At 37.9% G+C, this 18,226-nt stretch overlaps 1 protein-coding gene across 3 annotated transcripts in view; it reads left to right on the top strand.

Moving 5' to 3' along the window:
• LOC110829856 (spliceosome-associated protein CWC27 homolog) overlaps positions 1 to 18,226 on the top strand; it is a 56,444-nt gene that overhangs the window by 29,769 nt on the left and 8,449 nt on the right. Inside the window, exons 1-6 of one of the 3 annotated variants that reach the window (XM_022064019.2) lie at positions 151 to 319; positions 7,400 to 7,609; positions 10,250 to 10,450; positions 10,547 to 10,689; positions 15,913 to 16,173; positions 16,528 to 16,659. In XM_022064019.2, coding sequence (XP_021919711.1) covers positions 278 to 319; positions 7,400 to 7,609; positions 10,250 to 10,450; positions 10,547 to 10,689; positions 15,913 to 16,173; positions 16,528 to 16,659 — 989 coding nt within the window. In that variant the 5' untranslated portion in view covers positions 151 to 277. Of the gene's footprint in view, positions 1 to 150; positions 320 to 7,399; positions 7,610 to 10,249; positions 10,451 to 10,546; positions 10,690 to 15,912; positions 16,174 to 16,527; positions 16,660 to 18,226 lie in introns of those variants that run through there. The other 2 variants (XM_087343579.1, XM_087343578.1) reach the window with 2 other exon arrangements.

The raw sequence follows: 18,226 nt of genomic DNA, 5'->3' as shown, positions 1-18,226 counted from the left end.
TTTTATATGGGAAATTCAGCAGTAATATAATTGTTGTATAATTGTTTCTCGTGAATTTATAAGGAGTGCTTCAAGTGTTGCACTATTATCATTTAAATGCAATAGTGTAGTAAAGAGGTAAATTTTGCAGGAGAATGGTATGTCGATTGATCGACCAGGAAAACAATGATATAGAATGATCTATAGAGGGTGCAATAGTAAGTTTTGAAGACTGTAAAGATAAATATGTCAGTAACGAGTTAATGTGGGTAACAGTTGCTCGTAATTTGAAAAAGAAATGAGTAACATATACATACAAGAGCCCCCTACAAATGGGAAGGTATGTATATAATACATCAGTTCTTTTATATGCGTGCAATATTTGTTCTAGGTTAGGTACGAAATATTGAAAATTTGGCTTGATTCCTCCGATCATAATTTTAAATCCTGTGAAGTCCATTCCTTAATATCAAGTATAATAGCATTTATTTTCTCTACCATTAGATACAATCCCAATACACGTAAATGACATGTTAGTATTAATATAATATAATACAGATTTACACTGTTATGTCTACATATATTTGTAGTAATTTCCTGTTATGATACAATTATTTAGTGGTTTGTATTGGTGTGCTTATTACATTGCAAAAATTATAATATATGAAACACATATAGTCATAAAAACTTTTTGTATTACATACTTGAAATGTAAAGTTATAATCATAAAGATGGTTGCCTTTGCTATAAGATACTTTATGTTAATAGTTTTTGAAGAGAACATGATTCTGCATCACTTTTCAGTGTCCTATTTTTGACTGCTAGCCTTAAGTACAAACCAGAAGGTTCTCAACTGCAAGTTTGACATGTACTGTATGCATTACTTTCTGAAGAGGCTACAGGTGTGCACAACTCCATTCTTGTGACTTGGGCACCAACCCTCAGAATATCATTTCCTTCAGTTACATGTTAAAGAGAGAATTTAGAGGCACATCAGCTCTTATGGGTATTCAGTTGTATGACATTAGATCCATCCAGTGTGGTTACATGTCTTGGAACCAAATATTATCAGTATAATGGTCTTTATGCTTTAGTATAAGCAAAGAACACTTTGTGGGCTTGTTCATTTTTGTCTGTCATGTTTTTTCAGTTGAAGAGGTCATGCTGCCATCTGTGAATGGTCCTACAGATGATGTGTTCTGCCATGTAACTTGAGAATGGTTAATTGGAATGTCATGTAATTATATACAGTGGAAAAAGAAGCATTTGCACACCCTGTTTTGTTGTAGTAACTTTACACAAACAAAAGAATATTGCTACAAAATACTTTATTCAATAGCTTATGTCAAATGAAAACAACATATTCTGACAAATCTAAATAAATGAACACCAAAAAAGTAGCGCAACAAAAAAACAAATTCCATGGTCAAATAAGTATTTGCACGCTAGGAATTCCAATTTCAAGGCCTCTAATAAATATATGTTAGTCCACATTGAAATGTAAATAGCAGAAACGTTAACAAAGTGTTTACAATGATGTCCTAGCAAGAAGCTTTGATTCAGTTTATGATAACACCCAGCTGGGTAATCATGTCTCCTAAGAAATGTGTGTGTGCAAGATAAAATTGTTTTATTATGCAGTAAAGGTCAAAGTTATCATTAAATTGGTAAAACATTGAACCTGAGTTTTTCAACAGTGTAGTATATGTTATTAAAAGATACAAAGAAGCTAGTATCACGGAGAACAAACACCAACCAGGCCATCCAAAAATACTTGCTTCCAGAGAGCAATGACAGATTATAAAACAGGTACTAAAGGAACCTTTTACGAGTGCTCACACCACCAAAAGAAACAACAGAATTGTTCCTGTATAATGTTCACAGAAGGTTCATCTCTCTTCCGCAGTCACCATACATTAATCCTTTGAGAATCTATGGCATCTGCTGGATTTAGAGTTGAGGGAAAGAAAAATTTCTGGCAAAAGTGATTTAAAGAGGGTAATATCTAAAGAATGGCTAAACATTCTTACAAATACAACTAAAAAAATTAGTAGAATCAATGTCAAGAAGATTGTAAGCCATAAATGATGCAAACAGTACGAGGTGCGATCGGAAAGTTTCAAGACTGTGTCAATAGAGGGCGAACCGGATGTAGTACGAGCTTCTGACGCTAGGGGGTGCGGCCTACATTCATAGTGAATCAGTGTGCCAGCCGGCATCATCGAATTAGCATTTGTTTCTTAGTTACGGGCGTTTTGGTAGTGCATTACACCGACCCTCCTGCGGATTTCGCATGAACAAAGAGTGTGCATCAAATTTTGCCAAAGACTCACCAAAACGGCTACGGAAACCTATGAAATGCTAACGCAAGCATTTGGGGAGTCCGCAATGGGTCGTGCACAAACTTTTGTGTGGCATTCACGTTTTAAAAATGGCCGAACCTCTGTCGATGATGACGAGCGTTCTAGACGACCGTCTTCGAGCACAACGCCCGAAAATGTTACGAAGATTCGGCAGGCCATTCACGAAGATCGACGACTTGTGCGACATTGTTGGGATAGGCTATGGGACCTGTCAGCTGATTCTAAAGGAAGAACTCCACATGCGACGCATCATGACAACGCGCCAGCGCACACCACCCTCAAAGTTCGGCAGTTTTTGGCCTCAAACACCATGGCCGTCATCCCACACCCTCCTTATTCGCCGGATTTAGCTCCGTGTGACTTCTTTCTCTTCCCAAAGATGAAAATTCAGCTAAAGGGAAGGAGATTTGAGACGATAGAAGAGATTCAGGCAGAATCGCAGATGGTGCTTGACAGGCTGAGAAAGAAAGATTTCCAGGGATGCTTCCAGGCTTGGCAGCGGCGCTGGGATCGTTGTGTTCACTCCCAGGGGAACTACTTCGAGGGTGATGGATGAATTTAATACCTGAGATAAGTGTACGGGTTTTATTTTTTATTTTTATTGGCGCAGTCTTGAAACTTTCCGATCGCACCTCGTATGTTTACCAAATGGATTGTTTTTATTTAACTTTTCTCATTTACAAATACTTATTTGACCATGAAATATGTGTTTTTGTTGTGTTATGATATCTGTCAGAACACATTGTTTTCATTTGTAATAAGATATTGAACAAAGTACTTTGTAGCAATGTTCTTCTTTGTGTAAAGTTACTGTAACAAAACAGGGTGTTTAAATACATCTTTTACCCACTGTATGTAGGTTATGCTATTAGAGGCTAGTCTGCTCATACCTTTGAACTTCATACAATTGGAACATAAAGTAAGCAAACAAACAATTAACACTATAAAAAAGACACTAGTGCCAAACGCGTTTCAACCTCAAGCGATCATCATCAGTGGCAACAGGAAAATTAATTAATTTAATCAAAATGATTTAAAATTGGTTTAAAAATAGTTTAGAAAACAAATCATCGAGTAGAGTATTTTACAAAAACCATATCAAGCAACACTACACTAGAAGCTGGTTTCACAGGAGTTGTACTCTGCACTTAGCTATTGATCCAATGGTCTGGTGGCCGTAGCTGGTCTGCGGCGAGCCGTGGTTGCGTCATCCGTACCTGTGAACTCCAACAAACCGTGGGTGTTTTCTAAACCATTTTTGAACCAATTTTAAACCATTTTGATTAAATGAATTAATTTCCCTGTTGCCACTGATGATGACCTCTTGAGGTTGAAACGCATTTGGCACTAGTGTCTTTTTTATAGTGTTAATAGTTTGTTTACTTATTTTATGTTCTAATACACTGCACGGTATGCAAAGTTTTAAGATTCCTACAATTGGTAATACAAATGTGATGGATGCTTAAAGTCTTGAGGTGGGATGATAATGCCATTCATTACCCATGCCCCTCTGTGCATGTGCATGACATCTCTGTCATCACTTATGATATCATTGCCTTTGATAGTTGTCTGTACATGTTTAAAAAGGAGAGAATGGTGGGATGATGTTTGTGAAATTTAATATGTGTGTTATGCCACTGGAGAGTATTTGAAACTTCTACTTTTTAATTTCTTACACACAGTGATAACAACATGTCAGGTACTGGAAGTGAGATAGTCTGTTTAGTTGTCAATTTTATTAGCTAGGGTTGGCTTTGATTAGTGTAGCTCAGTTTTAGGTGTTTCTAGGTCAGCTAGTAAGATTTGTGTATGTGGAAAATGCAAAGAATTGTGGGGGTGATGTGTTATAGTTCATAGTTCATTATTTTGAAGTATTTGAATAATAGTTTTTCCTTGTTTCTTTTAGTGCATGTTTTGAAGATAGCTGTTTAGTGTTTTCTTGTTTAGCAACAAGAGGATAAATTTTACATGTTGTGTATTTACTACTCATTCAGTGCAAAATACAAATTGAATTGATTTGTGTAGAAAATTAGTTGATAGAACTGCAGCTTATTTGATTTGTAGAGTGGTGAATACAGTGGTAGGAGGTGCAGAAAAAAGAGAGAAAGAGAGAATATGGCCACTTCGGCAGTTTTTGTATGCTGTTTGTAATATGCCTTATTTGTTAGTACACAAGACAGTTTCTTTTTCAGAAATTCCCCTTAACATCGCCCTGCATCTTTTTCACAGAAGGTTTGTGATGTAAACATAGTGAATATTTATGTCTGAAATTATGGTGTTTCTTACACACCAACAGAAATATTGGCCTCGGTGGACCAGTGGTTACCGTGCTCGCCACTGGACCCAAGGTTAGCGGGTTCAAACACGGCCGATGGATTTTTAAGGGTGATAAAAATCCGTAGCACAATGTAAAGCCGGCGGTTCCATGTAGACTTACGGCATGTAAAATAACCTTACGAGCATTATACGAGATGATGAAAGATTCTCGGGTTACAAGCCGCGTCAGGTGGCTGAATGATGAATAAACCATATCTTCTGCCAACGTTTCGAGAGCAATCTCTGCTCTCATCCTCAGGGCTGCTGCGTAACAAAAATCTGGTCCTTTGTAGCGCGCTCGCCGATGGGAACTGGCGGTGGACGGCAGGTATTATTGCTGGTGACCCTTCCGTTGCTTTGTTTCGCGCTGACCAATAGGAACTGGCAGTCGAGGTCAAGTCCGGGCGGACAGCAGTTTTGTCAGGATACCAGGCCCGGCTGAGAGTGAAACCATCTCCCTATTGAAGTTGTTTTCGTGCAGCCGGATCTCAATTGCCTCTTCTATGAGCCGGTCCATATATCCTGATGCCTTGTCCAACACCGAGATCCTGCTGAAGTCGATGCGGTACTCTGTATTTACACAATGTTCCGCTACTGTGGACTTTTCGGGTTGTTAGAGACGGATGTGTTCTTTGCACCTGGTCTCAATGGATCTTCCTGTGTGCCTCACGTACACCTTTCCGCACTCGCAAGGAATACGGTACGCACCTGGGAAGGTATGGGTTATTCACCATTCAGCCACCTGACGCGGCTTGTAACCCAAGAATATTTCTTCAACTTCAGTCACCGCGAAAGCTTCATTTTATACATGTTACGAGATGTTTCGTAAGCAAAATTCAACCGCCATTTCTCACCTATGTCTCTCCTGATTTTCTACTAGATGGCTCTAGCAAACAAATCAGGATTGAGTATAAATTGTGCAGAGGCAGTGGCTTGGGGATCAATATGACTGAGGTTTTCCGTTTTCAGTTGTAAGGCGAGTGCCAGGGTATAATTCAATAGGGACACGGCCCGCCACCCCCGATCACGGTGGCCTTCAGCTTAAGTGATCTTCCCCCTCCCCCAAGCCGCAGGGGCCTTCAGCCGAAGCGGCCCTTCCCTCTCTGGGTTCAAACTCCATAGAACCAACCAACCAACCAAATTTTTTGGACAAGTTGCTTGACGGGATAACCTCCCATCAGCAGCAACAGACCCCTAGTTTGAATGGTCGAGGCTCCCGCCACGACAGAACCCCGTTAGCGTAAGCAAAATTCACGTTTTAGCTATAAGGCCCTGTTTACCATTTCCAGCAATGTGTTTCGTACGCAGGAATGGTGTTACCTAGGAAGGGAAGATGTCTTGCGCTTGCTCAGGACTCCGCCTTTAGCTTTTTGGTTGGTTGGCTTGGGGATTCCGCTCTCTGCCGACAACATCAGAGCACTGACAGAGCATTGACTCAAAGTTAGCTTGTGTGGGGAACCCCTTAGTCCGGCAACTCGGGAGGCACCTGTGCCTCCGGAGGGCTGACAGAGGTTACCCAAGGGCAACTGAGGGAGACTGATGTTCAGCAGGCCAGTGAGGCTGTCCCTGAAAAGACGGCCAAGTCGGCGGAACGAGTGGTCTGACCACTCTGCTACCCTGACTGAGGTTTTCCGTGTTTTTCCTCAGTTGTAAGGTAAATGCCAGGGTATAGTTCAAAAGGGGCACGGCCTGCTACCCCCAATCACGGAGGCCTTCAGCTGAAGTGAAATCCCCCCCCACCAAGTCGCAGAGGCCCCACCCGCTCTGTGTTCAAACCCCAGAGAACCAACCAACCAACCAACCAACCAAAATCCTTTGCATGAAGAACATGTTGCCTGATGGGATAACATCTCATCAGCAGCAACAGACCCCAGGTTGAATAGTCGAGGCTCCCGCCACAACAAAACCCCCTTTATCATAAGAAAACTCCCGTTTTGTTTTTAAGACTCTGTTTACCATTTCCAGCAATGCATTTCATATGCAGGAATGGTGTTACCTAGCAAGGGACGATGTCTTACACTTGTGCAGGACTCCGCCCTTAGTTAGTTTTTTGGTTGGTTGGTTGGTTTTGGCTTGTCACTCTACTCAAATACACCCTACAAGACTAATAAGGACAAGTTGCCTCGATCAACTGTCCCGGAACGGGTCAATAGGCCAAATCCTTATAGTAGTTGATGATGGCATATAAAGCAGTGCTGGTTCGTTGTACAGAATATCATGGTTGAGCCTCTGAAACTGCTGTTTCATGTTTTGGAGGTACGAGCTCTCGGGCGTCATCATGGTGAGCTGTAACACTTCAGAAAAGAATAACAAGGCGTGAGAACTTGATGAATGTTGGCCAATTCAAGTTGAAGCACAAACGTCTGTTTAACTTAACTAATTGTCTAACATGCTGATGTAGAATATTTATTGAAAAGCTTATGGTTTTTCAACTGATCAAGTGGCTACTTGAGTTACTTGAATGCTGATCAAACCATCAAAATACATTTATCTGTTTTCCTTCCATTCACTTATTTAAAATTTTATATACATTTCTCATCCCCTTGTGTGCTACATGTTAACTTAGAAGCCTCTATCTTAGCTAAGGTTTTTCTTGGCTTTCTCAGTCTTTCCAGGCAGGGTCTGGGATATTGCCTTGACTTTGGCCATTGCCACTTCAAAAATTATCCTCCCATATGACTCAGTTAAGAATATCTTTACATAAACTAAGAAACAGAAAACAGATATTGATTTCTTTACAGGTGTTGCTGAAAACAACAGTTGGTGATATTGATTTAGAATTGTGGTCAAAGGAAACGCCTAAAGCATGCCGTAACTTTGTCCAGTTATGCATGGAGGGATACTACAATGACACAATATTTCACAGAGTTGTGAAAGGTTTCATCATTCAAGGTGGAGACAGAACTGGCACTGGCACTGGAGGAGAATCTATCTATGGACACCCATTCAAGGTGCTAATCAAGGAAGTTTACTTTAAAACTAGTGGGAACCTCTCCTATTCTCATGTCATTCATAACTTTGACCTGTGCTTTCTTCTCTCAGATGTGAAAACAAAAAGTGTCCATGAATGATCAGTGATAATAAATATTAGACATACATGAGTGAACAGTAATCAGATCAGAATAAGACCTTTTAATAACAATATGAAATTTCTTTACAGAGATTGGTCTTATACAAGACATAAAAGTGATAAAGTGTAAAATAAAATAAGAAATATACAGGTAGGACTCGGTTTATGCCGGTGTTAGGCTCCTGAGATTTCAGGCGTAAAATGAAGCGGTGTAAATTGAAGCAAAAATTTAATGGGAACATATGTAAATACATTAGGTTCCGTTCCAAGATTTTCAGTAAACAACACAAAATACTTGAAAAATGTTTTATTTTATGAAATTTACATATTGAAAATTGTATAATGTTTAAGATGATAATGCTTAAGAAAAAGAAAGAAAATTTATTGCTTTAAAAATGATAGAATAGATGTCTGTTTGGTTTTCTTCTTTTCTTAGTACAACTTATGCAACTTTCTCCAGCCTCCTAGTACTTCCTTAAATAGATACATTACCTGTAACAAAAATCTGCTTTTCACATGGATATTCTTGGTGAGGAGGTACCAGCTAATTATGTTAATTTGTATAGACTGTAGTTTTCAACATTTTCTTGTTAAACTTTCATTCTGGTATTTGAATATTGAATTCTTGTTGGCTGTTAGTTTTTGATCACTTGTGTATAGCATAACTGCATAATGATGAGCTTAAAAATCTGTACTCCTCCCCGAATATTGTCAGGGTGATTAAGTTGAGAAGAATGAGATGGAGGGGCATATAGAGCGCATGGATAGGACAAGAGGTCCGGTGGAGGGCTTTGGTTAATTCGGTGATGAACCTTTGAGTTCGGTAAGCCATCTAGTTAGTTAGTGTAGCATAATTCCCCTTTTAACATGTTGATTGCCATGGACACTGGTGTCTGCTGAATGACATTTGCCTAACCACCACAGAGGAATCTAATGTCTACTTTTAGATTACTTAGAGATGTTTTCACTCCACTGCCCTGTGTTCTCCAGCTGAGAATATTTTCATGCTTGTGTATCTGCTATTGCCTGTGGAAGTCATGTGCAAGTGTCAGCTCCTGAGATTTGCTTCACAACTTAGCAAAAGGGCACATGTGTCAGTAGACTGCATTTATTGATTTCCTGTTCTGAATGCCAACAACATGAATATGAATACTGAATTAAAGCTTCCATAATTCAGTGTTTGCATTACTGAAATGCTTATTTTCTATTTTACTGTGACTTACACATGAAAATCAGTCTTGTTCTTATTTCAAAATGGTCTGATAATGTAAAGCATATAAAGTACAGGTAAATACAAGTATTTTTCTCAACTTCAATCCCTAATTTCTAAATGATATGGTAAGATCTGCAGGGTAGGGGTTTACACCATGCTGAGAAGCTGCATTAGGCCACTTTAGTCACCAGTGTCCACTCTAAAAAAATGTGCCCCCAACTGCTCAATATTAGTGTTTTGAAAAATATGGTACAACAGTTATTTACATCCAAATATAAGTGACTTACAGGGTGGCACATGAAATGTTTACCATTTTAAATCCTGCACAAAATTATATTTCTTACAAAAGTGTTGCATATCACTTCTAGACCTCATGGCACAAGTAATCTGAATGTGTGCGGCACAGGTGGATGGTCATGGCTCTGATATCTATTAATGAACCAGGTTTCCTTGAGTACAATTTGTCCTTTATGAAGCCCCACAGAAAGAAATCATATGGATTAATGTCTGGGCTGTGGGGTAGCCAGACCTGTCCACAATCATTGCATCCAGGAAAACGATGACAAATCACTCTGGGAGTAAAGCTTTGATACAGAGAATCAAGGACCACATTAGCTGTGTGTGGCCTAGTTCCATCTTTCATAAACCACTTACTCGGGCTTCGCTGCATTGCCACTCTGTAGGCTTCCATGTTCTCTGGGGTACCGACACTTGGAACACGAGGCCTTTTTTGTTCCAACACTGAATCCTCCTCTTAGAACTGTCTTGAGTCTTTGTATTGTTTGTTTAGCAGGAGCCCACCTGGTGCTGAAATGCACATGAAAACATCTCTGTGTTACAGTAAAATTCTTCTTTCTTTCCGCAATAAACAACACAACTTTTGCTTTGTTTGGCAGTCAGCCTCCCATTGTCTGCCATCTTACAGAATGACTTGCTACAACTGCATCACAGGTCGCAGAGTGTTCTGCTGCCAACTACAGCATATCTCATGAACTACTGCATTTTCCACCAAAGTTTGAAATTTGTTTCTTATATGGTATATTTTTGAAATTCAAAACAAATGGGTAAACATTTAATGTGCAAACCTGTATATTGAGTTGCATAAATCTGATTGAAATTTATGATATAAACCAGTTAAAATTAATCTGCTTCATCTGGTGTTATTAACCCTTCAAAGTGTAATATATCCTTAAACAACATTAACCAGTTGGTATTTGCAATGGAAATGCATTGTGTTGTTTTTAAGGGAAGTACTGAATTTTTCAATATTATTAAGATGAACTTCATGCTTGAAATTACTTATTGTAGGATGAGTTTCACTCCCGGTTACGGTTTAACAGACGAGGTCTCCTGGCCATGGCAAATGCAGGTCAGGATGATAATGCATCACAGTTTTTCTTCACATTGGGTCCAACTCCAGAGTTGCAGAACAAGCATACAGTCTTTGGTAAAGTAACTGGTGAGACAATTTTCAACATGCTGAAATTAGAAGATGCGCTTGTTGATAAGGTTAGAAATTACTGAATCTAATGTATACATGTATGCAGTGACTTTTTATACGTAAAATATAACTGGTAGTTAAATGTTTGCTTCATCATTTTCCAGGATGATAAACCACTCTATCCACAGAAAATAATAAAAGCAGAAATTCTATATAATCCTTTTCCTGATATTATACCAAGGACACAACCCACAACAAGGGAAGACAAAGTGGGAAAGAGCAAAAAAGAGAAGAGGGCTGGAGTCAAGTAAGGTTATTTTAAGTTTCTGTTAAGGCTCATCACCATGCTCACAAAAGCCCACCACTTGACCCTATCCTCAGCTAGTTGCATCCAGTTTGCCCTATTGATTTGTATCTCCCTAAGGTCCATTTTATTGTTATCCTCCCATCTATACCCAGGTTTTCCCAGCAGTCTCTTCCCTTCAGACCTCCAAACCAATACCTTGTAAACAACCCTCCCCTCCCCCATGTATGCCACAAGTTCCACCTACGTCATCCTCAATTTAATCACCCTAATAATATCAAGTGAGGAGTACAGGCTGTGAAGCTTTTCATTATGCAATTTTCTCCATGATCTCTCTTCCTCCATCATAGGTTTAGATATTTTCCCCAACACTGTTCTGAAAGACCCTCAGTCTATGTTCCTCCCTCAAAGTGAGAGACGAAGTTTTGCACCCATACAGCACAACTGGCAAGACTACACTTTAGTATATTTTAACCTTTAGTTTTCTTGATATGACACGGGACCACAAAAGATTTTGGACCGAATGATACAAAGCATTCCTTGAATTGAATCTGCTCTTGATTTCATCATAAACATCGTTCTGACTTATTAGTGTCATTGCCAAGTATTTGAATTTTGTTACGTTTTAAACGATTCAGTAGCTGTCCTTATATTCTGGTTTTGTCTTGAATTCTGATGCCAAGATATGATTATATACTTTGTCTTTTCCGCATTTATTTCTAGACCATCTTCCATACTAGCTCCTAAGAGTGTTTCTGTGTTTGTTTTTATAGTATTTATGTTATCACCCATAAGATTAATAACATCAGCATAGACCAAAAGCTGATGTGTCCCATTCAGTTCCCAACTGCCTTGATATTCTTGGACTTTCTTGATGACATATTCTAAGGCAAAACTGAAAAGCAGTGTCAGTAGAGCATCTCTGTGTTTCAGGCCATTCTGAATAGGAAATGTATCAGATAAATGTTAATCTACACGAATTTTGCTAGAGGTTTCACTTAATCACATTTTAATTAGCCTTACTGGCTTCTTAGGTACCAAAATTCAAGCAAAATGTTGTAAAGAGCTTCTCTTGTAACTGAATCATAGTCTTTCTTGAAGTCTATAAGTAGTTGATGTACTGTCTCATTGTACTCCCACTTTTTCTCAAGTATCTGGCGAATGTAGAAAATTTGATCAGTTGTAGACTGAACCCACACTGATGATCCCCAATAATTTCATTGACATATAGAGCCAACCTCACCAGAAGATTGTTGGATAAAATTTTGTAGGCATGTGATAAGAGAGAGATTCCTCGATAATTATTACAATCAGTTGTGTTACCCTGTTTTATGAATTGGTGGCTTTTCCTCCTTATTCCATATAGAGCGAATAAGTTTGTGTATCTTGGAATGCAGCGTTTCACCCCCTGCTTTGATCAATTTGACCAGAATCTGATTAATACCCGGGGATTTATACTTTTCAGTTTCTTAATAGCAGTTTCCACTTCGACAAGGCTAGGTTCTGGCAATAATGGCTCAGCCATATGTATAACTGTCCAGGTAATATTACTAACCGTGTGAACATTTAATACCTGATTAAAGAAATTTTACCATTTATTCAGAATCCTGTGGGGATTCATGAGCAGATAGTGATTCTTATCTTTGCTAATATTAACTCTAGGTTGGTAACCTTTCCTAAATTCATTTAAGCTTCCGTATAACTCTGATATTTTTCTTTTATAATTAGTTTCAAGTTCATTAATTTTGTGTTTCAGGTATTCCCTTTTCTTCTTCCTGAATGTTCTGCTGGTTTCACATCTTAAATTTTGTAGAATATCTCCATTGATTTGTCTTGATTTTGCAACCATTGTAAATTATCCTTCTTCCATTTGTCTATTAATTTTGAGCACTCATCAACAAACCATGGTTTCCTATGCTTTAGTTTGTGATATTTTAGATTTTCCTTTGCTGAGGTCTTGATATTGTCCGTAATATTTTCCTAAGCACTATTAATATACAAACTGTCACCTAAGTTCTGTAAAGCTCCAAATCTATGGGAGATTTCTACGCAGTACTTTCCTTTGAGTTCTACATCATTTGAGTTTCATCACATAAAATCTTTATAAATCAAACTTTTGCCTTGCTTGTTTACTTACTGAAAATCTCTCCCTTAATTTTGCCACTATCAGGTAATGGTCAGTATCATAATCAGTTTCTCTGAAGGATCAGATGTCTAATCTATTGGAGTGCCATCTTTTGTCAATTAAATATGATGTTTTAGATTGTGTGTGACACTGTCAGGAGAAGTCCAAGTATGTTTATGAATGTCACGGTGAGGGAAAGTTGTGCCTTTGACAATTAGATTTTTTTGAAGTTGCAAAATATACTGCTCTGACCCCATTATCATTACTAACTTCATGTACACTTTCCTTACCAATAATCAGTTTAAAAATGTCTTCCCTCCCTGCCTTTGCATTGAAATCTCCTAGCAAAATTTTCATATAATACCTAGGGAACTGGTCAAATACCTGTTTTAGCTTTCCATAAAAGTTTTCTTCATGTCATCATCTTTATCCTCAGTTGGGGCAAGCACATTCAGTACAATGATATCATACCAACGACCCTTTAGAGTTACACACGACATCCTGTCACTGACAAACTCTACTCTTTTAACTACTGAAATAATCCTATTATGTACAAAAATTTCTGTCCATAACACTTCCTGTTCCATAGAAAAATGTATAATTTTCTGCTGTTTGATTTTCCTTTTACATTCATGTTCAGAACCTGCTTTGGAATTCTCTCTTTCTTTATTCATTTTTGAAATGTGTGTATACCATCTCATTCTTTTATTTGTTAGTTTGTCTTCCAAAGTATTCAGCTTCACTCTAGCTCTCTTTTTATTCTCTCTCTTTTGGTTTTCCTTTCATTATGTCTTAAAAATTTTATATGTGCTCCATGTCATAAAAGAGGGATATCATTCATGTACAGGAATGATTATTGGAGCTGTACACTGTAGAGATTTAGTCCCTGCCACCTCCAGTGTGGCTGAGAAGAACTTTAAAAATGAATGGCTAATGGGGCTATAGTGAAGTTATTTCAGGCCCAAGCTGATCATGGATTTTGAACCTGCTATCAACAAAGAACTTATGAGCCGGGATAGCTCAGTCAATATAGTGACTAGCTACGGACTGGACGACCGGGGTTCGATCCCCGACGGGGGCAGAGGATTTTTCCTCTAGCCTCTGCGTCCAGACCGGCTCTGGGGCTCACCCAGCCTCCTATACAATGGGTACCGGGGTCCTTTCCCGGGGGTAAAGCCGGCCGGGGCGTGATGCCGACCACTCACCCCCATCTAGTGCCGAGGTCAAGGAAGAGAGGAGCTATACCTCCACTCACCCCAAGCGCCTACATGGCGTATAGTGGGACAAACTTTACTTTACTTTACTTTATCAACAAAGAACTTAAATCTGTACTGTATTGATCCAAAACAAAGAAAGTTTATCTTAAATTCATATGCAGGATAATAACATCTTTTCATAGCGATAAAAATAGGTTAGCACAGAGCTAATGCATCTGACTTACATTCAGGAGGTACACATTTCATATCCTAGCAAGGGAGTGTCTACACTGACAGGGTTTTAATTATTTTCCTCAGTTTCTCTGCAGAATATTCCTAAATACTTCTTTAAATCAGGCCATAGTCTCTGCCTTCCATATCTCTCTGTTCATGAACTATAGTCATCATACTATATCTTATAACTTTGTCTGATGAATAACAAATAATATTTATTTAAATTTTTATGTTATAAATAATCATTGGAGATGATAGAGTATTGTATATTGAACAGCAGAATTATAATTGTGATTATTTTTAGCTTCATTTTCTTTGATGATATGTGTACCTGGAGGGATGGAATATTTAATTTTAACCAGTTTAAGGAGTTAATTCCATATTAGACACCAGATATTTTCTCCTATAAAAATTCAGTTAAAAACATTTGGGAGAAACAGAGTTTGTGTAAGGTGTGAACCCTTGCATGGAACTATTAGTTATATTGAAGTGGTCTGATATGAATTCTCTTTGACTGTAAGACAGTTATTTATTGCTCTATTTTGAAAAGCATTTGTGTGATATGTTCAGTTTAGCAATTCTATGGATTTGCATGAAGTGTTTATTATTTGGGGATGCATAAATTTTAATTTTTAAGGGGCGATTAGGAATATTTTCCATATTGAAGCTAAGTAGATAGATTTTAGCTAGTTTGAACCTGTGATAATGTATGAGTATCTTGGTTTGAATGTCACAGTGGCTGTCCCTAGTGCTTTATATATGAGAAATTTCAGGTTCTAATCTTTGCCTGGACAGTGTACTGCTCCAATAATTTTTCCTGACTGATATTTTATATGTAATTTTCCTTGGTCCCTTGAAACACATACAGTGGTAGCTTAAAGCACATTTATCATTCATAACCCTATAATTTCCCATTTTACACTTTTACATGGATTGTAAACTTCTTTGCTGCCCTGTGCCAAATGCACATCAGAATGTACTTACCAAGGTGAAATGGTGCCAGCCATTCTTGTTTCTTTAATACTGCTCTTGTGGAGATACATGCTGCTTACTTTTTTAGACACTTCTTCAATTTGTGACTCAGACTCATGTACTGATTTAGAAATAAACACAAGTGACACTCATTTTGATTTTGAGATGGCTTCTGAAACTACAAAGTTTTATTCTCTTGTGCCTATCATTCTGTAGGCAACAGTTTTTGGTATTCAGAGTGTAAACATAAAGTAAACAAAAAGTGTATTGTTTATCAAAAATAGATATGGCTTGGTAAACTACTGAATTAAATATAATCCCCTCCCACCAGTTTTAATACTGAGCTTTATTCATCCTCCAGTAACTATGTATTTCTGAATAACATATTCAGTTTAACTACCATGCTCATACTATGATCACCAAACCTCCTGCACTAAAAGCATTGAATACTTGTACTACTGGGGATTAAAACATTTGTCCATGTTATATACGATTTTACGATCTTTTTTTCCTTTGTTTATGATTATAAGGTACCTTCACACTAAATACTAAATTAGGAAGAATTGTTCATTTTATGTTTCAATAAATAAAGCAAAGCATCATTGTATAAATGAAGAAACAAAAATACATCTTGGACTTGTGTTACATTGTATTATGCCTCTGCCACCATGACACATGTTTACAATGTTTTCTTCTTAGAAATTTCAAGTTATTGTCATTTGGTGAAGAAGCAGAGGAGGATGAAGAGGAAACCAGTGAAGCGAACAGGAAATACTCAGGGCGCAGCAAATCAACACATGACATTCTGAAGGATCCTGGACTCAGTGCAGTGCCAGCGATTGAAACAGAAGAGGAAATCAAGGAGATCAATAAGTGGACATTGGGTTCGAGTGACAGTGATCCTGCCCTCAGTGAAGATGAAGTTATACATAGAGGAAGCAATGCATCTCATGGAGATAGGTAACAAAGTACCTTGAGAAGCTGATAGTCACTTGGGTGGTCAAGTTTGAAATTTGTTGGCATTAATGGCATGGTGTCATTAAAATCTATCTGTTGATTCAGAAGTTATATTAGGGGACAGACACATTTATGTGTTAATACCATAAGCCTACACATACCTATGACATAGGGATATTAGGTTAAAAATAAGTATTCATTGGTGACATACTGTATCAGTATTGTTATTGCATTGCTGTAAGACTGATTCATTACGTTCAAGTAATAAGACATACTTTGCACTTCGAATTTTCAGTAACGCTTGTCATACTGTCATCTAATTTGCCTTGTATCTGAACACAGTTCCTTGGTTTCCAGGGATGAGTTAAGCAGAATCAAGAAAAAACTAAAAGTGGACAAAGATAGTGACATACAACCATCTGTTTCCAAGAATTCAAAGGCAGATAAAAATGAAGAAAAGGAGAACCACAGTAATTTGAGAAGAAAAACGTAACTATGATTTTTATTACTTTTATTTTTAATCATATCCTGGGTCGCAGGACTAATAATTGGTATATCCTGTGACATCTCATGTAAAATACATTTTTTATATTTTACATTGAAAGTGTTTAGTGTTTTGTCAAGTACAGAACACAGTTCCAGTTCATGTACAAGAATGGAAATATTTAATTTTGCTAGCTGTTATTCCAGCCTTCCCAGTCCAAACACGATATTCTGTATCATTGAGTTTTAATTAAATTATGAAATGCAGTGTGGTAATCATATAAGAGAAAGTACCAGTCTGTGAAATAATAATAATAATAATCCATGACGTAACAGCCCTCTGAGAGCCAAAGCCGACTAGCTGGCTGCTGGCCTCACGTTCACATGCCTAAGCAGAGGTAAACGATCATCCAACCAGATATAGGGTGACGTGTGGTCAGCACGACGAACCCCCAGCCATTGCTAGTTTTCACGACCGGATTACGCTACTCATTGTAGCTCCCCAATTTCCTCATGATGCTGGATTGAAACCGGTCCCATACACCAGTCGAAAATCTCATGAGAAATTTCTTTCCCCAAAACTCGAACCAGCACGCATTCTGTATCACCGGTCCGAAGCATGATGCCTCAGACGGCGCGGACCAGTCTGTGAAAGGTGACTTTACATTCTCTCCTTTTGTGGCCAGTGATATCTAACCGTAACAGGCCACTTGGCCTAATACTTGATGAATATGATGATTAATTAACAATAAACTTCATGGTGCAGCCTTTTCATTCACAGGAAATTCTCTGTTTTCAGTAGAACCAAGAGCATTCCATCTGTTATCATCTGTCTTTAATTCATTTTTAGAAACACTTTATTTAAGGAAGTACGTTGACTTTTATTTAAACATTTTGAGCTCTTTCATGTATTCTGATAAAATAAGACATGGTATAAGGCACTTGTGGTTGATTGCGTTTTAAAATCTTGTACATGGGTGGGTGCAGTGAAGTAAGTGATATGAAGTGAGGTGACGGGAGGTAAATCGGGGTGAAGATGGGAAGGCTTCAGAAGTTTAGTGACGTGAAGAGAAGAGAATGTCCTGATGAAATGTGAGTGCATCAGTTCATGATGTATGTATTTCATTACTGTTACTGTCTTATGTCTAGTTGGTATTTATTTTAAAGTTATCTACTTTAGGTTATCTGTTGTGTTTAAATACTTGTGCCCTATGGTTTTATAAACTTATGATTTTTTTTAGAGTGTTGTGTGTCATTTTGTGTGATGTGTGTTGTTTTGTTGTGTCTTATTGTTTCGTTGTGTCTTATGTTTTTTGTGTCTTATTGTTTTGTTGTGTCTTATTGTAGCACCACTGCCACCTGGTAAAAACCCATTTGCAGTTAATAATAATAATAAATAATAATAATAATAATAATAATAATAATGGAACCAGCAAATCAGAACAGATAGAACCATCCCAAATAATAAACCTGACATAATAATCAGAAACAAAAAAGGAACTTGCCTCTTAATTGACATAGCAGTACCGACTGACAAGAATGTGATTAAGAAGGAAGCAGAGAAGATATTGAA

Source organism: Zootermopsis nevadensis, unplaced genomic scaffold (assembly GCF_977971745.1).
Source record: "Zootermopsis nevadensis isolate Lab colony 2312 unplaced genomic scaffold, Znev_1.0 Znev_ptg000006l, whole genome shotgun sequence".
NCBI lineage: Eukaryota > Metazoa > Arthropoda > Insecta > Blattodea > Termopsidae > Zootermopsis > Zootermopsis nevadensis.
This window is presented reverse-complemented; position numbering and strand designations above follow the sequence as displayed.